The sequence below is a fragment of the Phaethon aethereus genome, assembly GCF_964289735.1.
Source record: "Phaethon aethereus genome assembly, chromosome: 21".
Lineage (NCBI taxonomy): Eukaryota > Metazoa > Chordata > Aves > Phaethontiformes > Phaethontidae > Phaethon > Phaethon aethereus.
In genome coordinates this window covers 1,033,814-1,056,899 of record NC_138597.1, presented here as the reverse complement: position 1 = coordinate 1,056,899, position 23,086 = coordinate 1,033,814, and the positions used below count along the sequence as shown (strand labels likewise).

Below are 23,086 nucleotides of genomic sequence, written 5' to 3'. Positions count from 1 at the left end.
CCTTCCCACGAAAGCCCCAGTGGCACAGAACCATCTTGGAGGAGCAGGCAGGAGTTTCCCCGGCAGGGCTGGCTACCAACGGACAGAGGGCAGCAGCCTGGCCTTGGAAATAAGGGCTTTGCTTCTGGGAAGCCTTGAGCTGTCCCGAGGGATAAAGGATAGAATCATAGAATCTTTGGGTTGGAATGGACCTTTTAAGGTCCATCTAGTTGAACGCTCCCGCAGTGAGCAGGAACATCTTCCACTAAACCAGGTTGCTCAAAGCCCCATCCAACCTGACCTGAATTTTTTTTCCAGGGATGGGGCATCTACCACCTCTCTGGGCAAGCTGGGCCAGTGTTTCACCACCCTCACTGTGAAAAGTTTCTTCCTTATAGTGTAAATCTCCCCTCTTTTAGTTTAAAACCATCACCCCTTGTCCTATCGCAACAGGCCCTGCTGAAAAGTCTGTCCCCATCTGTCTTCTAAGCCCCCTCTCAGCCCTGGCAGCTGCTCTAAGGTCTCCCCGAAGCCTTCTCTGCTCCAGGCTGAGCCCCCCCAGCTCTCCCAGCCTGTCCTCCCAGCAGAGCCGTTCCAGCCCTCGGAGCATTGCTGGGGCCTCCTCTGGCCCCACTCCAGCAGGTCCGTGTCTCTCCTGTGCCGAGGGCTCCAGAGCTGGACGCAGCACTGCAGGGGGGGTCTCCCCAGAGTGGGCCAGAGGGGCAGAATCCCCTCCCTCGCCCAGCTGGCCACGCGGCTTTGGGGGCAGCCCAGGACACGGCTGGCTTCTGGGCTGTGAGCAGAAGGGCTATCAAGGCTGCGATACCCCTGGACAACCAAAATAACGCAAAAATCCTCTGACAACCTCCCGGCATCGCCTGGCGTCACAGGGCAGTCGCTGTCGCAGGACGGACTGCGGGGACCCCTGGGTCCATAAACAAAATGCTCTTGGGCCATCAGCTCCCTGCAACACCAGCCGTGGGGCTGCCACGGGGCTGCGCTGCCTTCCGCTGCCTGCTCTCAGTGGGTAAGCAGGGCAGCGGGGGGAAAACGCACGCCCCGCCCCACCTCCCGCTGCCACTTCCGCTTCCTGTGACGCTTGCTATTTGGTGTCACTTCCGCTTCCGGGTGAGGCGGCCGCAATGGCCGTGTTGGCTTCTAACCCCAACAACCCCGTGGTCTTTTTCGATGTCACTATCGGCGGGCAGGTGGGTGAGGGCGCTGCCCCGGCCCCGGCCGAGCTCAGGAGCTGCGCGGTGGAGGCTGGGTCCGGGCTGGGGCTACGGGGGAGCACCGGGGGCTGTGGGGACGCACCCAGGCGTGCACGGAGCGGGGGGGCTTGCAGGGGTGCGCGACGGGGGGGCCTGCACGGGTTATTTGGGGGTGTAGGTGTGCAAAGGGGGATGGCGGGGGGGTCAGGGGTTCACTTTGGGGCTTTCAGGGATGGGGGCGTGTGGCAGGATGTAGAGTTTGTGGGAGTTCCCCGGGTGGGGAGGCTGGTGTGTGTGAGTGACGCCCAGAAGGCTGATCTGGCCACCCTCTCCCCAGGAGGTTGGCCGCATGAAGATTGAGCTGTTTGCTGATGTTGTACCCAAAACGGCGGAGAACTTCAGGTAAGGAGCAGCTGATGTTCCTGCAGTGCTGCCTGGAGCTGGGCTGCAAATTCCTGACCTTCATGGTGCAGAAACGTCTCTGGTGACAGAGTGACTACTTGCCCCTCAGAACTGCTGCATCTGCTTTGCTCCTCTCTCCATTCTCAGAGATGTGATCATGTGGCATCCTGATCCCTCAGGGGAGCCCATCTGGCTGGAAGGTGAAGGACTCCAGTCCCTCTCCGCTCTCTCTGTGGAGCCTCTGATACACTCGGTGTATTTATAAAAGGCAGTACCGTAATGCCATGTTAGAGTTCTCTGCCACTGGCTGAAGGATGTACAGCTTGGACATCCCACTTCCATGTAAGAAATGAATATACCCTGTTCTGTGTGAAACACAGTGCCTGCTCCATGTTGTCTTCTACAACCTTGGTGTTAAATATGTGACCTCAAATGAAGAAAGTGCAGAAGTCTGTGTTGAAGTGGAAGTGGGGAGGAGTTACTGCCAGTTACCATTTCATTGGGGATATCCCAGATGCAGCAAGTAAAAGTCCTGCACAGCAGTCAGTGTATGTTTGCTGAATGCAGCCCTCTGTGTCCTTGGAGTTCAAATGTGGCTCATGCTTTGCTCTTTTTTGTTTTCCAGGCAGTTTTGTACAGGTGAATTCAGGTAAGTGGGCTATAGTGTCCTTTTAAGTAGCACTGAGAGAAACAGGTCTGGATTAGTAGGAAGAAGGCTCACTTGGAAGTTTTTCTTACTGTACCAATATAAAACGGAAGAGTTACAAAAGTCTGTTCTGATGAAATTGTGACATATTGGTCACAGAGGTGGCAAACTTTCCCTTTTGGGCATGACTTTGTTCATGCTCAGGTTGCTCTAAAAAGCTCTGTCTGCAAATCCCACCTGCTCATGCTGCAAATTGCAGTGGGATCCCGTTAAGATGATGGGATAGATGTTGTAGGGAACTGTGTCATTTAATGAGCAGAGCCCACTCAAGGTTTCCCTTGGCCTCTGATAGTGCCAGCTGAGAGCCAGGCTGCAGTGCTTGGCTGTATATCGAGACAGCTACTAATGTATAGGGCAAACTTTTGGGACTCTGAACTCCTGGGAGGGTTTTGTGCTGGGATATCCAGTAAGCTGCAATGATTTTTCCCTTCTATTTACTTGCAGGAAAGATGGTGTTCCTATAGGTTATAAAGGAAGCACTTTCCACAGGTAATTCTACTTTTGTTTAGGCACTTAAATAGCAGTCTGAGATAGATGTGGTTTCGAGACCTGCCTCAAAGGCATTAATGGTCTGGGAGGCGTTTGTAGGTCATGGCTAATAGCATCCTTCTGTAGCTTTGGGGGATTTGGGGGTGCTGTCAGATGTGTATGCTGGGGTCACTGGCAGGGATCCCCTGTTCCTGGTGTGTCAGGTCAGAGGTCATTTCCTGGCATCTGTCACCTAATCTCTATTCCTGGTTGAACAGCAATGGGTCCCAAATTACCAGATAGGAACCAGTTGTTAATATTTATTGTAGATTTTGGACTATAACATCCATAGACCCTGATAATGTTTGTTGTGCTGTGAGGCAGAACTCCTTTTTATCACGTATTAAGCTTCTTGAGGTATTTTTCTAGTGAGAACTGATTATCGTTTGCTTCTCTAGGGTAATAAAGGATTTCATGATCCAAGGAGGTGACTTTGTAAACGTATGTACTTCTATATTCCTTTTGTACTTTTCCTACATGGTATAATATGCAACTATTTCCAAGGGTCCATGCTGATTTATGGGGTCTGTTGGCTCTCTTTTGAGGAACCCAGTAGTAACTGGAGGTTTCTTCATAGCATTGCTGCCATCTTACTGCAACAGACTGTAATGTACTTGAGAACAATTCTGGAGTCTTGGGTGAACATATCTTCTCCTTCCCAAAATAATTCTTCTCTAAAAAAAGCATGGTGGTACAGCTAGAGGCTTTTCCAACTTGCAAAGATTTTTTTTTTTTTCCCCCTGTTTTCTTTCCCCCTCTCTTGTCCTCCTCCTAAAAGAAACCCTGTGTATTTCTATTACCTTTGTAGAGAGAGACCCTAAGTACAGAACCAAGCATCTAGTGCAAGAGAGAGTTTAAATCAAAACTAACTTTTTATAAGTCAATTGTCTCAAAATAGAAAAGACTTTGTGCCCACAGTGATGGTCGTGCTCTGACCTGAGGATAAGCAGAGTATATGGGGAGGGCAGGAGGACCACAGAGTCTCTTCATTGTCCTGGGACCCACTAAAATTATTTAATTTCTGGAAGTGTTTCAAAATGAGGGTGTGATAAAGCTTTTTTAATACAAAATTGATAAAACTTAGTTGTATGAAAGTCACTGAGAGAACTGACCACACAGTGGGTGGCTCAGCTACACCAGACTTGTAGGTAGTTGCTACCTACAAGTAGCAACATTTTGCTACTCACACATCTCTGGGCTTTATTACTTCCACCGAAGCTCAACAAGCATTACAGATTGCACCAGTATTTGTAGTTTATTAATTACACTTATTACAAAGCCATCTGGGGAGCAAGAACGGTCACACTGACCACTAAGATAGGATATGTGTTCCTGTCTCAGAGCCGACAGTTTAAGTAAACCACAGAGAATAGGAGGAAAAGAAGCAAGGGCCAGGTAAGCAGAGCAAAAGATGTGGAGCTGCACATGGTATATTACTGGCATCTTATTTTCATGTTAAGTTTGGCCTAATAAAGAACGTATATTTTAAGTAGAAAGACAATGGGGACAGGTTGCAGCAAGGCAAAAGAAATGAAGCTGAAGTGACACAGGAAGGGAAAATCAACACAGAAAGGGAAATTGCTGTCAGAATAGTAAATTTAACTGACCATGCAGAGATACCTGTTTGCATTGCTTCTACAGCTTTCCCCAAAGGGTTACTCGCTGCAGCATCTTTAAGGCCATTCTGTTGAAGGGTCCCTGCTCAGTCCTTTTGGCATCATACAGGAGTGTCTCTGCCACGCTGCACCAAAGGTCGGGGTGGCCTTTCACCAGTCCCACAAGTTAGGTGTCTTGTGTGAACCATGCATCAGACTTCTGCAAAGTTATAAACTTTTGAGCAGTCAAAGCTTGCAATCTGCAGCTGTTACGGACCATGCTGCTTTAATTGTCTTGAGATCTGAGTGCCAGGGCTTGTAGTTAAGTACAAGATGTCTCGACTTGGTAGAAAGTACAGCAAAAATAAGAAACTCCGTATTTTAGAAACTGTCCTTGCTAAACAGAGAGATCAATTCCCTGTTTCCAAGGGAAAGTCACAGAAAATAAGGTGAAATAAGTACCATCAGCCAGCTTTTTCCACACAACCACTTCTGCTTTCCTTGTCCCACCAGCCCATATGTTCCCTCCCTTTTCCCTGCCAAGTCCAGGTGGGTCCCTATCAAGCAATCTGTAGCCTCCATCTCACTCTGGGAGGCTTGGACTTAATCCTTACCATCTCCATGGGTTTCTGCTGACATGGATGGCAAACAGTGTACTGTGTAGTTAGAAACCAGTCGCTGTTCCTCTTTAGAAATGAAACATTGCACTTGTTCACTGCTGCTGTACAGAAATGTCAGTACAGCATCCATTTTGGGCTGAGTTTAACCCTGTCCTTTTGCATGGGGATTTTAACCTTAGTATTTAAATTGAATTGAATTGAAATGCTGCAGCTGACTGGGCACCTCTGTTGTGCAGGGAGACGGCACTGGAGTAGCCAGTATATATAGGGGTCCTTTTGCAGATGAAAACTTCAAGCTGAAACACTCTGCTCCTGGGCTGCTCTCTATGGTAAGTATAAAATTGTCATTATAAGACTAAAAAGCTTTTGGTACTTTCTCTGTACCCTTTTCCTAAGTGTATAAATTATTTGCCAGACAACAGAAATCTCCACCATTGGATACAAGGTCTCAAAGACTTGCTTTGTAACTATTTTAGTCAGAAGGCCACTCATGGGTTAATGTGTTGAGTAACACAAAAGTCCTGATCCTGCAGCATCCTTTCTTTTTTACCTGTTGGAGTGCTGGGGCAGGCTTTCTTTTTATCAGCTTTCAGAATAGCTTGATTCTTACAGTTTTCATAGAGTAGCAAGTTGTGGTGGTTTTTTCTTCCCTGATAGTGTTATCAAACACTGACCTCAGCAAGGATGAAACAAAGAGATTTGGGAGTTTCAAAGCCATAGCGGCGTTACCATGGTATCTTTTATAAGATACACTTCCTGTTCAACATTGTAGGAAAAACTGCAACCATTGGATGTTTTCTGGTAGGAACAATACACTGACTTTTGTAATAGAAAGCAAGTGGAGCCAGTGCTTCAGTGTTCCTATCCATAACTGCTGCTTCCCCAGCTCTTTCAGCTGCACTACCCTTAAAACCACTTGCTTTGGGTATTCACCATTTGGATTAGTTATTCATCCAGTTCAAAACGTGGCCCAAAAAGAGGTGACTTGACACAGCAAAGCAAACAGTGTACTGTAGTGTGGGAGAAGGGCTCCATGCTGATATTACCAGCTTTGTGTTAAAGTGGCATGGCTCTGGAGTCTGTCTGCTGGGCCAAATCATGGTCCATCCCAGCTGGATCCTTCCAAAGCTGACTAGCAATAAGTAAAAGATCCAATGTGACTGTGTCCTGTGCGGTCCTGCAGCTGTAAAACTTGCCTGGTTCACTTGTCAGGACAGAAACATGCTTTAGTACCTCCTGGTTGTCAAAAGAGCTTTGAAAAATTGAAACGGATTTAAGTGTTGCAGAGATGTTTTGTTAGCAGAGCGCAAATGCTCTGGGTGTTGCGCTTGGGTGTGAATTAAATTTCGTATCTGCATGACACTGTCCCTGTGAACCCTGTGCCAATATCATCGTTACCTTCCTCATCATCAGAACAGACACCTGGTTTGTTTGGGGTTTTTTTATTCTGAGGATACCTTCCAAATAGCAGAAATCAGCTTCTTTTTTTCTGTCCTGGTTCCTGGCTTTCAGTTTTCCCCAGGATGATACTCATCGCCAAAAATTTTAGCCTTTTTTCATGAGCGTGCTCTAGAATCCCGATTTCAGCACAGTCTTGTGCGGAATGTGCCTTTGTGGAAGTATAATAAAAAGTTGGTGGTGTGGGTCTTGTACACACTGGCATGACCAGACTTGGTGGCGTGCCATGTCCCAGCACAGGGTACTCTCCTGCAGATATATATCTTGCTTCCTTTGGTTTGTGTAACAATAAGCTAAAAATAAGCTAGGCTAGGTCTAGAGCAGTATCTCTTTCCTATGTGAGATACATCTGCCTTCAGTTTTGGGAAGTCCTAATTTGTATGCTTTCCATATTTTACCATTCTCAACCCCCAGGCAAACAGTGGTCCAAGTACCAATGGCTGCCAGTTTTTCATTACATGCTCCAAATGTGACTGGTTGGATGGAAAACATGTTGTGTTCGGTGAGTACCTGCGGTGGAGGTCTGATGTACCAGTTCACAGACACTCCCTGTGGCGCAGCTGCTAAAATAGCCATGGACTGCTTGTTCTTCCCCGCCCTTGCTTGTGCTAGCAGAGATGTCTGTGCAGCCAGATACTGAGATGGATCACTGTTGAAATGAAACATTTTTTCCCCAGGTTAGCTTTAATCCAGATCAGTTCCTTGATCGGCGTATCTTGTTACTACATAAATCCTTGTGCCAGTGCAGAAGGCGCAGATGAGTGAAGGAATACCTTTCTTCTCTACTGTCGGAGAGGTCTGAGCTTTCTGCAGAGTTTTTAGATAGCAGCTGTATGAAACCACATCTGTTAAATTCTCATGTACTGCCACTTGAGCTGTAGGATTTCAAGGCCAGCCTTTAAGCTGATGTCCTACTCACTACTTCCTCCGATCCCTAAGTAACACTGATGTCATTCATTGCCATTTTTGCATCATTACAAAGGTTGTGTTGATGGAGAGGCAGTTCCTGCTGTATTTTGGCACACCTGGTGGTGGTAGGTCTCAAAACCTAGGTTTCTGCTCATGCCACCCCTGCAATGGGAAAATGCACTTAATCTGTTCTGAATGTGGAAAATGTTTGAAGAGGGATTGTTGGCTTTATCAGTTTAGAGATCGGTAGCAAACCCTGAAGTGCCCAATAGCTATACACTGCACAAGACTTTTCAGGAGGAACAAAAATGCATGGACCTGTGATGAGTGATGGGGAGTAAAGGTGAAAACTGGCCATACTGAATTGGATACATTTTCTCATTCTAGGTAAAATTGTTGATGGGCTGCTGGTCATGAGAAAAATTGAAGTAAGTTGAATTTGCCTATTTTTCTGTGAATGTCTATGGCGGAAAGTCATGTAGAGGATTAACAAGGGTTGTTCTGTTCTCTCCCGCTGTCTGTTTACAGGATACCAGGGAATGCCATTGTTGATAACTGGTATTATCGGTTGACATCATTATAAAATAGCAGGAAATCTGTTGAGGCAAAGGCTGTCATATAGATTGACTTTAGAAAGGCTATGCTTTCGTGGTTGCTGGTTAGTCTGTGAGCGGGGATTGTGGTGTTGTGCCTTTATTTGCAATGCTTTGCATTTGTTCAGGAAGCTGAATTGAAAAGCTGTTCCATCAGCAACTCAGACCAGAGTGTAAAGCAGATCACTTCTGTGCCATTGCCTGGGATTACTCAGTGGATGCTAAATCATCAGTTCTGCTGATCTGTGATCAGCATGTTTAATAAGAAAAATTAAACGAATCTTCTCATGGGCTTCCAGGAGCTGAAGATAAATACACATGGGGTGGTGGTTGCTACTGATGTTGTGACTGGGTGTCAGGGCAGGATAGTGAGTAGATTTAACAAATAGTAGTTTTTGAGACAGATGACGTGAACTTCATGGCACAGACAGGGGGTAATGTGCACAAGGGCCTCTTTCACCAGAGAATCCAAAAAGCGGTGTGCAAACAGAGCTGACAACTGTTAGGTATTGAGAAAAGGTTGCATGCAAGGAGCTCTACAGCATGATACAATCCATGCATTGCTAGCTGTCTTCACCAAAAGCACTGATGGAGGGTTGTGGTATGCCTGCTCTGTGCATCACTGAAGTGAGGGGCAAGTTAAAGGAAGTAAGCAAGAGGCTCATGATGGAGCAGCTGAGTCCAGCAGAACAATTGGTTCAGAATGAGGTATCCTTTGCGACTATCTCATATGTATCTACGTATTCCCTTTCTGTACAAATACAAGTTTGCTTTGCTTGTTGCAGCTGTAATTAGTAATTTTAAAGATGTAAGCCAGAGCAGCCTCAAGTGACATGATGCCTGCTGTATCTCATGAGGAGCTCTCAATTTTTTTCTCTGTTAGTTCCCTCCCACTCAAAGGATCAGGCCCTGGCCTGTATCCCAAACCTCCACACACAGAGTTCACCAGCTTATGGCTGGGTCCGTTGCCAAAATGCGTAACGGTGCTTCTATGTTACTCGGAGCTGTGTCTAGATTTCCCGGTCCCTGATGTTGTACAGACATCTTTTAGCCAGTCTTCAAGTACCTGTCACCCACTGGACTTGCTGTGCTTTTATAAGGTTTAACATTATGTATTTGTTTGTCCCCAGAATGTGCCTACAGGTCCAAATAACAAACCCAAGCTGCCAGTTGTGATCTCTCAGTGTGGGGAAATGTAAAGCGATGAAACAGAAATGTGGTAAGTCTCAGTCTTCACAGGCACCCAGTGCAATTGAACTCTGGACTGCTGTGCTCCTTACTTTTCTCTTGACTTAGTTTCACATTCATGTGAGTCTGCAGAGAGCTGACTCAGCTCAGTGAAACACCAGAAAATGCTTCTCTAACAGTGTTAGTTTTTTGCCAGCTCAACTCCCTGAACTGGCTTCCCTCTGAGCTACGCAAACACCAAAGGCAGCACTAGAGGGATAAGATTTTGCAGCTGCAGTCAAGGGGAAGATGGGGTTGTGGGAGCTCTGCCTTGGATGGGGTTAGGCTGTCTTGAAGCCTCGGTTTTAGAAACCAGTGGATGGGAACTGTAGCAGGAATCCAGCTGGTATTACCCAGGCAGTCTAGGGGATGGGGGGCTTCACTTTGATCTGCAGGTTGGTGAACTCTCCAGCTGCTGAGCACCTGCGTGTGGGGCAGGTAGGGATCAACAAAAGAAAAGGAGAAAGAGAGGACTTGAACCTCCTTGCTCTGTACAGCCATTAGACTGCCACCACTGAAGGGCCAAGGAATTATCATGTTACATAGTCTTACCTTAACTTGGAAAAATACTGCTGTCCTCATCCAAAGGGATGATTTATTATTATTCAGGATTTATTTTCGTTAAACCAATAGGTTCAAGACAGATCAGGCTAACATACAGTATTCTGCTTCCATTTGTCTGCCCATTTCACTGTAAAAAACCACAAGCATTTAAACAAATCTGTGTAGACTTCAATGTGTCAGGCTGCAGCTTGTCAAAAATCTGCTGTATTAGCCTTTTGGTTGCTGATTTTTCAAATTTCGGCAGGCAAGCACTGGCAAAAGCAAATCCTCACAATTTTTGACCTTCCATTAAATGATTTCCAAAGATATCTGGAATTGCCCATGAAGACACGTCCCTGCTTACTTAATAAAGTCTTTTAGATCTGCAGCACTTCAGACTCTTGGGAGCTCCTCCTGTGTGATGAAGTAACACCAGGGAATGTAATCATTCTTTCACTTTCCTCATACTTCTGGTGGCATTTATAAGCTTTTGACGATAGCGACAACCTTGTTAATAGGCTTTCTTGCAGATGGGCAAACCAGTGCCAATGGATCGCGTCCCCTTTGGGGTTGTCCTCAGAAATGATCAACAGGCCTGGGCCTATTTGGAGTACATGATCTCTGACCAACATCCAGCTTGAGACTGGAAGCGTTTAATTTCTAGGTATGAGGCTGGTGCCACCTTGCTTATTTCCCAGCCAGGTCTTAGGACCTGCCTTTCTGCACCCAGCTGCCTCTCAGCTGCCTTGTAGACAAGAACAGCATTTGTCTCGCCCAACTTCAGACAGCTAAATCCATTACTTGTCAAGATGCTTTAAAATTGGCCAGGAAAAACATCTGCTGGTTTTAAGTTCAGAGGTACATGCAGTTACTTGGCATGGAGACCCAGGAGGACTCCTGAGTTCTCTAGCTCAAGGCTGATGTGAGCTAGTGCATGCAGCAAGTAGTACTCGCTTGAAAATCGCTGTAGTGGCACCCAGTGTCACTGCACAGTCTTACTGTTGTAGGATGAGTTGGGAATGACTGTCCAGCATTTAGGACCTGTTTCTTCTTCATTGCAGTGTTCCTTCACCAGTGGTTAGGCCTGTGCTGGCTCCATGCAGTTCCAACTCCAGCCAGTTCCCCCACTGCCCCAGTCTCTGCAGGCCAGGCCAGATCCATGCTCTTGACGTTCTCCTGAAATTATTTAATAATTGGCATCTGTCTTTTTTTTTTTTTTACATTTTGAAATGTAAATAAAGGATTTTGTTAAATATGTGTGCAGTGCACATCAGTTAACATGCTTGGGAACAGATTTTCAGGTGAGAAGGGCTGTGGCATCTTCAGCAACATGTGTTAGCCCTAGCTGGTTCAGCCCGGAACATTTACTGTGTGTGGTATTGAGGGGCGTTGCTGCTGGGCATTTGCAAAATGAGAAAGAACGGGTGAAAGGAACGTGGCAGTACTGTGCCTCATCAGCTTCTTTACTTGGCAGGTAAATAAGGCTGCCTGGTAGAGAGGTTCTTGGAAATCTCCAGAACATTCCACATGCAGCCTTACTGAAACAAGAAATTGCTATAGCCCAAAGACTTCCATCACCATGGGTTTTCTGGGCTCTGACGTGAGTTATGCTGTAAATGAGCATTTGTAAAATCTCCCCGGCACATCGTGGCGCTAGGCCATGGGGCTGCTATGTGCCATGGGTCTTACAGGAATTTACATGGGTGCCTCAAGGGTGTTAGAGCAGGGCTTTGGGCTACGCAGCAGAGAATGATTATGCTTTAGGAGTACAAAATTGGGGTTCCTTATCCTGTGTGGTTACAAAGAGCACAGGTGAGGATGCAGGTAGCTCACCTACCTGCTGGGGGGCTATAAAGCACCCCTCATGGGGGCTGGGCTACAATGTGAGTTTCCTCATCCAGCAGATTAAATGTAAAGGAGTTGGGAGAAAGTCTGTTCTGTCACATGCAGGTGCCTCATCCCATCCGGATAGGTTCCATCACTCCTTGGGCAGCAGGAGCATATTGTGTGGGGCTGTCTTGGGGAGGTGCAGTCCATGCATTACTTGTGCATTACCCATTGCTGGATTGCAAGCACTGACGTACTGGAGGGCAGATCCTGCAGGCATGCTTTGGTATGCTCTTTTATCTCATGGCTGTGTAAAATCCTTGAAGCAGGCTCTGGCTGTCAGGATTTCCACGTCTTGGTTCCTGGGATTGCACAGCTGCTAAGGACACTTGTGCTCACTTCTCTCCAGCCTGAAGCATCTCACCTTTTAGTACCTGCAGAACATCAGGTGATGAAAGAAACACAAGGCATGCCATCCTTTTCCTCTCCAGACCCAAAAAGTCTTTGCAGAGGGCTCTTTCCTGTGAGAGGAACATTGAGGATTCCCAATAGGGGAGGAGGAGACGGGAGCCGGATGACGTGTGAGATGGAGGTGACCAAAAAGAGAGAAACTCAGCTGCTGGTCCTGCTCAGGAAACGTGTCCAGATGCTCCTTCCCTATGGGGTTTAGGCAGGAGCTTGGCTCTAGGCAGCTCGGGGGAGCTCTGCCTGCCAGCTGCAGTGCTGGGATTTGCAGTTCTGGCTACTGGTACCCAAATTCACTGTACTTTTTCACCAGGGAAACCAGCTTATTTCTGTGTTCAGGCTCAGCAGTGCTTTCTCAGCCTTGTGTATTTATGTCACTGTGATCAGCTAGTCTTGCTTCCCGCATAGCAGGGGTCTTAGAGCTTCCCCAAATTAATTAACAGCGGCAAATCCATTACAACCTCTTTGAAGGTTGTTCCAATGGCTAGTTATATCCTGTTATGTTTCTCTTCGATGCTGAATGTGCAGAGTTTCAGCTTTCCAGCTTACGTATCTCGCTGTTCCTTATCTGCTGGCTGAAAGTTTTTTTAAAGACTACATTTTTGGGTTTAATTCTCTTGTGATGAAGTCCCCCTTCAGTTATGTTGTATGTAGCAAGTCCTGGAATCTCCTGCTGTAGAGCTCTCTGAGCTCCAGCGTCTTGCTCCAACTGTGGATGCTGCAACTGGAGACTGCATTTCTAATTGCCTTTGTATTCATCTGAGAATCAGATTAGCCTCTGGGCCCCACAGTATTAACCCCCAGAAGACATTGTTAGCTGTTGGGTGGCCCACATTTTCTTCTGTAAATGCATGGCCCTGACATCCTCACAGGCTTCATCACAGATTTGAAGTTTTCTCCCCAGTTTTCTCCCTCTAGGGTCTCTTGCATGGTGGATTTGCCATTATATTTTAAGACTTATTTTTCAATGAATTTATGCTCAGTCATCCAGTTTTACCATTCTGGTGTCAAGGTCATGATCCTGATGCAGATACATTGTGGGATTGTATTATTGTTTTAAAGCTCTTTCCTTCATTAGCCGAGTGGGAGATCTCATGAGATACCAAAGCTTGATAAGACAGCTTGATGCTAAGAACCTGTGTCTGTAAACCCACACTGGTTGTTGTAGTGGGTTGACCTTGGCCCTGTCTGAGCCCCTCACCTGGCCATGGTGTAATGTGGGAAACTGGGTCCCTGTCTTCTGTTTTTCACACTAGGATGCGGGAATTGGCAGTAATTTGTGTGTGGTGCCGGAAGGGCTTATCCCAATGGGATACACATTGCTCACAAAGATGGTGGAGTGATGGGTCATCTCCCAGAAGACTTCTTGGTGGTTGCTGGTAACCTTTCCTTCCTCGTATGTGGGAGAAATCAATAGCCAAGGGCACAGCCATGAATCTGTGACCAACATCCACGTGTTTCAAGTGCCCAAGGAAAATAACTTGGTTGACAAGAACACTGGGTTTCCCCTGGACCTTCCCTCTGGGGAATCCAGCAGACATCTTCCTGGATCTCTCCAAGCTGTAAGATGAGGACATAAGGGATGGAGGCAACGAGGAGTGGAAAGGTGATCGTTGGAGAAAGGCTCCGTCAAGATAAAAAAACCCAGCAGTGATGCTTTCCCAACTGCCTGGGTGGGGAGAAGGGCTCAGGGTAAGGTGACCTGCCCCACACTGTCTCTCCCCACCCCTCTGGCAGAGAAGCACTGCTGGGTTGAAAAGGATGGGATGCTAGGAAAAGGCTAATTAAAGACAAGACTTTTAAGAGACCTCTGACCCAAGGTTACAGCCTGGCTCTCAAACGGCTCAGTTAGGAGGCATTTATCATGAACCGCTGCCCAGGCAGGTGCAATCGAAGGAGCTCCTTGGGGAGCCGGACAAGCACGAGCAGAGCCAGTGCCATGCAGCTGCGGCGTGGAGGGGCTTGAGGAGCACCTCAACCGGGTCCCAAATTTATGTGGGCAAAGCTCAGACCCTTTCTCCTCCTCACCAGGAGGCCTGGTACAGGGCTCAGGACCTCCGCGTGCTGCCTGCACCCTGGGGTGGGGGCTTAGGCCGGGCTGCCTTCGGGAGTTGGACCAGGTCCCCCACCTCAAGCACCAGCTGCGGCACTTGGGCCAATTCGTTACCCGCCCCCGCAGTCCTCCCCGCAGGAGGCCGGTTACAGCGCTTCAACTACACGACATTACGCATTTTAAGAAGCTCCGCCATGTCTCCAGATCCGTCCTCTCCCACCGTTAATTCGCGGGCTCCTTCGTTTGGATTATTATTTTTGTTAAAGGGAACCGCGCGCCCCGGGGGAGCGCTCGGGCTGCATCCAGCCCTTGTAACGGGGCCGGAGGCGGGGGCCGCCCGCACGATCGCTCTGCCCCGTGTAGATCCGGTAATAGTGCGGCTAGGGCAGCCCTCAGCCCAGGTGAAAGGGATCGAGAGGCGCCGACGGCCCCGCGTGGGAGGAACCGAAGGTTCGCAGTGCTCCCGGGGCGGGAGGGGACGGAACGAACCGGCTGCCGCCGCCACATGGTCGCCCGCACTTCCCCGATCGGGCTCGTTGGGGGCGGGAGCAGCGCCAGCGCCCAATCACGGGGCGGGGGTGGGGACTCCGGGTAGGCCGGTAAGAAAAGAGAGCCTGGCAGCCGCCGCCGCAGCCGCCAATGGGTGCGCGTTCCTGAGGAAAGGCAGGTGCCGCCGCCAATAAGCCTTCCGGGAGGGGCGGTGGCCGGGAGGGGAAGAGCCAATGGGTTCGCTGGCCGTTTAACGGGCGGGCCGAGCGGCGAATAGCATCGTGAGTGGGCGGGGCGCGCGGGGTGGCTAGCCGGTGCGGGCCGCCATTGTGGCCAGTTCGATCGGTATCGGGAGCGGAGAGCGGAGCTCAGCGAGCCCGGAGCAGGGAGCAGCCCCCCCACGGCCGGCCTCAGTCACCATCACACCGCGGGAGGCGGCGCAAACAGCCAGTCACCACCACCGTCCGCACCGAACAGCCGCCGCCATGAGCAGCGAGGCCGAGACCCAGCCGCCCGCCGCCCCCGTCCCCGCGGCGGCCCCCGTCGCCCCCGCCGACTCCAAGCCTAACGGCGGGACCGGGAACGGGGGCAGCGGCCTGGCCTCGGCGGCGCCTCCCGCCGGCGGGGACAAGAAGGTCATCGGTGAGAGGAGGGAGGGGTCCGCGGCGGTTGGGAGGCCACGGCGGCGGCGCGAGCCCCCCCCCCCCCCCGCCATCGCTGAGGGGCGGTGCGAACTCCCCCTCACTGAGGGGCGGCGCGCGCCGCCGCTTCTTCCTTCTCCTGGCGCGCGCGCCCCCTCGCTCGCGCCCGCGGCGGCCGTTGGGCGCCCTCCTCCTTCTCCTCTTCCTCCTCCCGCGCGCGCCGCCGGGCCCCGCGTGTCGGCGGGTGGGGGCGGGGCGGCTCAAAATGTCCGCCACGCGGGGCCTTTGTGTGCGCCGCCCCGCCACGTGCCGCCCTGACGCCGCCGCCTCTCTCCCTCCTTCCCCTCCTCTCCCTCTCTCTCCCCCCCTTCCCCCCAGCAACGAAGGTTTTGGGAACAGTGAAATGGTTCAACGTGAGGAACGGTTACGGCTTCATCAACAGGTGAGGGCCCGGGGGCCTTGCAGGCCTTGAACCCCAGACCGATTGGGGGGCACGCGCTGCCGGGAGCGGGGCAGCGCCTTCGTCACCTCTGTCACCCTGCTTGGTGACGCGGGGCGGCAGGAGCCGGTAAGATGTGTCCTACCTCCATCCCAGGGGTCTTACCCGCCGGTTTTTATGGGATTTGCTTTCAGTACTTTGATCCTAGCAAGAGCCTTGCTCTCGGTGAATTTATTTTCGTGGCGGTATTTCTTGCATTAAGATGATTTTTTTTATGGTGGTTTGGGTTTTGGTTTGTTGTGTTTTGTTTTTTTTTCTCTTAAAGGTATAAAAATCTGCTGGCTGTTAGCACGCGCAAAATATTTGTTTGAACGCCTCCATGAACTTAAGTGGCATCAATGCAAGCAAAAATTGCTTTGAGCGCTTGGTAGTTAAAAGCGTGCTCTCTTGGGGAAGCCCTAAATGTACGGGGAAATGAGCAAAATTCAGATTTCTTTTATATCGCGAGACTGGATTGTGTAAAGAGGTCTCAAGAAACAAATGCCTGTAAGGTTCTTTTTATGACAGTAGTTGATGTTAAAGAAAAATTTGAACACTTAAAGTGCTGTGTAAATGCTTAAATTAGGCCTATCAGTGAAGCTATCCAGTAGTAGAGTCGTCCTGGAATTGCTCTGCAAACCAGTTCTGGGAAAATGGGAAATGTTGTACCTGTGGGTTATTTTGCAGAGACCATTTTCCAAAGAACTGTTCCCCTTAAACATCTAGTACCTCAAACCCATGCTTTCAGAATTTGGCAGAAGACTTGTGAATCCTTCTTCAGGGAAGCAAGTGCAGACACTGGTGCTTTTATTGGGCTTTTTATTTAGGTTTGTTTTAAATACAACTTTTTTTTTTTCTAGCTCTGTTACCTTATGACCCAGTCTTAAGTGTCTGCCAAGCTCCTTAATTGGTTTTGTGTCTGCAACTTTAAAAACTTGAGTCTGAGTCTGCCCAGTTTGCGTTCTCCATGTGGCATTTCAATGTTAAATGTCATATAGTTGTCGATGCTGCAAGCTTTACCGTCTTTGGCTTTTGTAAACACATATAAAGTCATAGGCCACAAATTCTACCTCTAGGGAAGGCTTTTTTCCTGTTTCCCTCAGTAGTGGAAATGCTTAGTGATGTGAGTCAAGCAGGGAAGCAACAGCAGCTAGTTAAGACATCCGAATAGCTTCCCCAGTCATTAATTTGGCAGCTGTTTAATCCCTGAGGTTGCCATTTTTAATGAGAAACCCAGCGTGATGTTGTGTTATCAAGAGATTAGAGCCGCAGCCCGAGAAATGAACTGGAGGACATTTCCTCAACTCTGGAATCTCTCTGGCTTGCCGCAAGGGAAACTTTGCGGGAGCTGCTGCCCTTGCTTGCCTTTGCTTCAGCCGGGTCTGCTTGCATCTAAAATTAGCTTTGGAACTAAAATTTAGCTTTGATGTAGGTGCATGTTAACTTCAAGTATTTCCTGTGTTCTTTTAATGTTAAAAGTGCATTTCTGTTCTGAAATATTAGTTTGAATTGTGAGTATCTGTCAGTTGTTTATCACAGTTGTCAAAATAATAATTGGCTGTGCAGGCCACAGACTTGGTCCTCTGACTGTAGTTGGAGCTGCATGTTGATACCTGGCTTTGTATTTAGTGCTCTGCTGGGCTTAACAGTGGCGTTTTCTTTATCTGGCTGCTTGTCTGATTCCTTTTTTTATTTTAGGAGAATCATTTAGTGCAGATAAGCTGAAGGACTTGTTAGGCCTTCAGAATGGGGGTGTCTCTTGTACCATTTCAAGTTTTCTCTGAGAAAGTGATCGCTGTTACTGTGACACCATCCAGGCAGCAGTAGGCTTGCTGCTTCTAGATGTGCTGGCTGGAAAAGGCCATCAGGAATCAGGCACTGGGCTTCAGAATTGACCACGGATACACCTTGAGTGGGATCTGTGTAACCAAGTCATTCGTTGATCTAAATCTCCAGTGTCCTCTTAAATGGAAACTGCATTTTCAGAAAGGACTTTAAATTAAACAAGCATCTTGGTATGGTTGCCCGAAACTGAACTGGGGCAAGAGCGTAGAGCATCCACACTTGCAGAGCACAGATGATGAGCACTTCCTACCACTGTTTTCCAGTTGAGAGTGAAGGAAGGTGTGAAGCTGCCTTTTTTTGTTTTGTTACTGAAAACCTGTTACCTCTTTAGAAGGTTTTCAGCTTTTGCAGCATCTGGCAGGAGATCTTGCATTGTGAAGAAGAAAGTATTTAGGCTCAAGCTTTGCAAGGGCTTCTGGATCCTGCATAGTGGGGCCTTGGAGATAAGCTGCCTCACGATCATCGGACTGGCTTTGCTTTGTTGCCTTTTTGGCTACCTTTTTCCAGTAACCCTTGAGGCTTGCAGGCATCAATTCCATGAGGAAACAAGGTGACTTATTTTTACTGGTGCTGTCTGACAGAGTAGCGGTAGCTTGCATTGAATTTTTTGAAAAGTCTTAATTGTCATCCTCATGTTTTAAAGCCAGTGGTGAGGAACACCTGGCTTTATCTTTAAAAAAAAAAAAGATCTTGATTGTCATCCATACCTGCAAGCTCTCCAGTTCTGAACACATTTTAACCCAAGCTTGCTTTGCGATGTCTTTAACAAGTTATTCTAGGAAATAAAAGCCACTTTGCTATTGATTCAGACTGTTCGTAGACTAATGAAACTAATACTGCAGCGAGGTTCAGTTGGTGTGATGTGAGCTTGGATGTATGGCTGTAAGTTTGTTACGAGTGGTGAAAACAACATGTACAGCTCTCAAACCAGTGTGGAGGCTGTTTTGGCTGTGCTGCTTAATTGCAGAACAGAAACTTCTCTGACTTTGCTTGGTACCATATTGCTGTTGTCCAGCTTTGCTCGGAGTGGAAACTGTATCATGATCATGCTGGGGGATGCTTTTGGATTCTTCTAGGTATAGACTTGAGCTGTTTTCGCTTTTTTGTGGGGGGAGAACCCAAGCTCTTCTCTTTCTGTGCTCACAATTGCAACTTGACTAATCCTACTGCCTTCAGTGGCCAGCTAGTGTTGTTACTCCTTAAATGAAGGAAGCCTGCAGGCTGAGAGGATGTAACTCTGGAGAGATCACGCAAAGTTTGAGCGGTGATGATGCAGCTTGTTTCAAAGATTGTGATAGCCCATCTCCCACACAGAGCACTACGAGAAGTGATTGACTGGTCACTGGCACGTTCTCCTTCTTCACACATCCCTATCGGTGGGCTATGAAGGACAGAGGGATGTGCAGGAGGAAGGAAGAATGCTTTCACATGCGACTTACTGGACTTCAGTGTGTGCTCTAAACCTTGCATAGGCTACCCGACAATCACTTCTATCAGCAAGCTAGTAGGGGACTAGTTGAGAGCAGGTTGAGGAGCAAGGCTGATGCTGAAAGCTACTTGTCTTGGCAGTTGCCTGTTTTGTTCCCACCCCAAACAATTGAATGTTTAAACTGGCTGAATTTACTGTGCCTTTCATACATGAATTTCAATTTCCTGTTGTCTTGCAGGAATGACACCAAGGAAGATGTGTTTGTCCATCAGGTAAGATTTCCATGAAACTGAAACACGTTCCCTCTCTGGAACTCACTATGCATGACCGATGTAAGTGGGATTGAAGTTGTGAAAGAGCCTCAGGCTTTCCAAGAACTGTTACCTGAACACAAAAAGTGTTTCTCACTGAGTATGAGCCTGCTTGCACTCAAGGGGCTTTTGCACATCCACATACAACCGTCGTGAGGACATGAGATACATGGGTTTGAGCAGGCTGGAACTGTACAGTGGTGAAAATTGTGCTGTCTGCAAGTATGCTCTGACTTGGGGATAACTGATGTCCAGTTAAGTTGCCTTGTGGGTTCATACAGTCGTTAGTAAGCATATGGAAATAAATGAAAAGCTTGCAACAGGAAGAGAAATCAATTGGGCTGTAATAGGGATGAAGTGCCAGTGAAGATTTTTTTTTTTTCAAAACTTTTATGAAATTTATTGCTTCAGGCTTTCAGTGTAAGTCTTCAAATGTTTTAATAGGTACTTTTTCAATTTAACAAATATATACACTTAGATATAACATGTGACAAGCATGTTGAAAACTAGACCTCTGGAAACTAGACCAGAGTGAGACTGCACACCACACCTGTGGTTTATTTCATGGAGCAGCTTGGCCTTAGTTTAGTCCTTTGACTTGTAAGTCTGTGTGGTCAGCTCTGTGTGTTTACTGTCTGCTTTAGGATCTTGCTGTAAAGCAGCCCACAGAGTTGGTAGTGGAGCATGGCTGACTTCTGGCATTTAGGAGCCCATGGATTGTTCTTTTGTTTGAGTTAGGGATATAATATACTGCTGATGTTGCAAACAAAGGGAGGAAGTAACCCATGGAAAGTGTTCTGGCTTGAGTTTGATTGGCCATCTCTCAGCTTCTTGCTTGTGCTATGTCTGAATTACCTGCTATTAAAATGTAGAGGCATTTATTTATAAAAGGTTATTCTATAATGGGCAGTGGAGAAAGTCCAAGTGACTCTACTGTGTTTCTGTGTACTGAGGCAGGAATATATACCCTGAAGGAAAGCTTTCAGACTTTATTACTCGATTTGCAAGTAGGGTAACCTGTAAGTGACCTTGACTTAATGTGAGATTTCAGGACTTGTCATGTAACTACTCTATAGGTTTCTAAAAGCACAGTTTGGCAGTGATTTGTTTTAGTGTAGTAATTTTCACGATAAAACAGTTTTAGGGGTTCAATCTGAAAGCAAGCAGCTTGTTTTAGGAGTCATGGCTGTGTTTGCTTTTTCTCTTCCCCATTAACAAGCTTGGGTTTCATGAAGAGCTGTTACACTCAGCTACTGTTGTAATAAGGTTTCCTGTCTTCCCCTAAAACCACTGCTTTATAGGCTGAGTCTTATGGGCATGTTTTTCCATAGATTTTTTTCCCATTTAGGGGAAAAAAACAATCTAGTAAATCCTGTTGCTGGTGGGTTTTTTTTATATTGTTAGTACCCTTGTATTAACTGTTCAGTTAAAGTGATAAGCAGGATGTGGCTGGGAGTGGTGCGCACTGAGTATTAACTCGTCTGTCAAAAATGTAATCCACTGCTGAATAGCACAGAAAATGCAGTGTTTTCTAGTAATGTCATTTAACATGCGGATGCTGATGCAAAAGCTCGCCTGGTGCTGACACCTTGGAAGAGCTAATCCTTGACGTATCATACACAGCTAGAGTAGACTGGTGATTAATTGGTCAGTACTGTGGCTGAAGCGATGGTATTGGAAGCCTGAGAGAAAGAAATCTCTTCATTTCTGGCCATGGATGTGTTTACATAGCTTGGGACAGCTTCATTTGCCTGTAGGCTACCGCACGCTGCGGTGGCATGGGGAATGGCAGAGGGCTGGAAACCTGAGCGGGCGATTGGAAAGGCTTATTGGTATATGTATGTCAGAGGAATGTATAAATACTATGGGTGTGTTTAGTGCTAAACTCTGGTTAGGAATACTATGGCCAGTGTGTATTGTATGTGGGGTGTGTGTGTTTGTTTTCAAACTGCTTTTTCAGCTAGCAGGCAGCATGTTGACAGATGTTTCTAGTAAGCTGTTACACATTTCAGATGGGCCAGAACTATAATAATGGTAAATTTTATGGCTTCCTGAATTTGCATGGTTGTTTAATTACTTTTTCAGGAGTACAAGTTGTCTTCCTAAAATATTAAATACTCAAAATTCCGTAATCTTTAAAAAAATTTTTTCAGATATGCTAAGTAGTATTCTCATGCTGTACCTGTAAATGTAATTCAGCAATATTATGTTGTTAGACTGCCATAAAGAAGAATAACCCCAGGAAGTACCTCCGCAGCGTAGGAGATGGAGAGACCGTGGAGTTTGATGTGGTTGAGGGAGAAAAGGTAAACACATCTCTCGGGTGTTAGAGTATGCACAGAAAACTTGGTCTGCAGGCTTTGGTGTGGTGCCTGTGGTTTGAGTGAATGCCTGATGACATCCAAGGAGATGAATGGTTTTTCATTGCTTTACAATGTGGATGTAAATTGTTACTCAGTACTAAATTGCATTATGCTATAACTGATTTGATGCTGACTGTTTACTTACCTAATGTTATCCCCGCTCTTTAGGGTGCGGAGGCAGCTAATGTTACAGGTCCTGGTGGAGTTCCAGTGCAAGGCAGTAAATACGCAGCGGACCGTAACCATTATAGACGATATCCACGTCGTAGGGGTCCTCCACGCAACTACCAGCAAAACTACCAGAACAGTGAGAGTGGGGAAAAGAACGAAGGAGCAGAGAACATACCAGAAGGCCAAGCCCAGCAACGCCGTCCCTATCGCAGGCGGCGGTACCCACCTTACTATATGCGTAGGCCCTACGGGCGTCGACCACAATATTCCAACCCTCCCGTGCAGGGAGAGATAGTGGAGGTAACATTTGCTTAAAAACTGGCTTGGTTGCTTTGGAGCAGGGTGACGGGATGCAGCTTTTCACCACTTTTTCAGATAATCAAGATGGTTTTGGTAAGGTTTGGCAGTAGCATGGAACTTCGGAGCAGATCTCAATAAACTGAAGGTCTTAATGTTACAGCTTTTAAAAAACAGAGTGTGTTAACTTCCTGTGTTATAACAGGCATTATGTGTTATATTATTTATATAATATAACAGTGTTATAACACAAATTCTACACAGCGTGTACTCTTGTGCCCTAGGACTGCTGCCCACCGCGGACTTAACCTGCCAGCCCCCTTACAGCCATCTTTCTCACAGCTTGAGTAGTTGTGGTGTTGATGTGCTTTTGCATGTGGCTAAGAGGGTTTGTTGCCTAATGTCTTCTAGGGTGCTGACAACCAGGGTGCAGGAGAACAAGGCAGACCAGTCAGGCAGAACATGTATCGAGGTTATAGACCACGGTTTCGCAGGTATGTTGCAGATCAACTCTTTTTTTTTTTTTTAAACTTTGCCTTTTAGCAACAGAGACGGAACATGGCGATGGTCAGATGCTGCATTGTTAAAGCCTAGCTTGACTTTCAGGGGTCCTCCTCGTCAAAGACAGCCTAGAGAGGATGGGAATGAAGACGATAAAGAGAACCAAGGGGATGAGACCCAAAGTCAGCAGCCACCTCAACGTCGGTACCGTCGTAACTTCAACTACCGACGCAGACGCCCAGAGAACCCTAAACCACAAGATGGCAAAGAGACGAAGACAGCCGAACCACCAGCTGAGAACACGTCCGCTCCCGAGGCCGAGCAGGGCGGGGCTGAGTAAATACCGGCTTACCATCTCTACCATCATCCGGGTGCGTGTCCAGAGGTTCCTGAGGATACGATTTGATGACTGACTCTTCTTTTGACGCTTTCCTTTAATTTTTGC

The 23,086-nt window shown here is 47.5% G+C and overlaps 2 protein-coding genes across 2 annotated transcripts; both read left to right on the top strand.

Annotated features, from left to right (window-relative positions):
* Nucleotides 1-1,121: 1,121 nt before the first annotated feature.
* Nucleotides 1,122-11,044, top strand: PPIH (peptidylprolyl isomerase H; the record flags this gene model as incomplete). Its single annotated transcript, XM_082009293.1, has 10 exons — nt 1,122-1,187; nt 1,528-1,592; nt 2,218-2,241; nt 2,743-2,787; nt 3,225-3,267; nt 5,278-5,370; nt 6,914-7,001; nt 7,796-7,836; nt 9,132-9,220; nt 10,833-11,044. 9 exons carry the CDS (start codon nt 1,122-1,124, stop codon nt 9,198-9,200), a joined length of 534 nt encoding a protein of 177 aa, XP_081865419.1. The 3' UTR covers nt 9,201-9,220; nt 10,833-11,044.
* A 4,005-nt stretch (nt 11,045-15,049) lies between these two features.
* YBX1 (Y-box binding protein 1) lies at nt 15,050-23,086 on the top strand. Its single transcript, XM_082009474.1, has 7 exons — nt 15,050-15,247; nt 15,625-15,688; nt 19,237-19,270; nt 21,526-21,615; nt 21,841-22,143; nt 22,552-22,634; nt 22,747-23,086. Exons 1-7 carry the CDS (start codon nt 15,091-15,093, stop codon nt 22,979-22,981), a joined length of 966 nt encoding a protein of 321 aa, XP_081865600.1. The 5' UTR covers nt 15,050-15,090; the 3' UTR covers nt 22,982-23,086.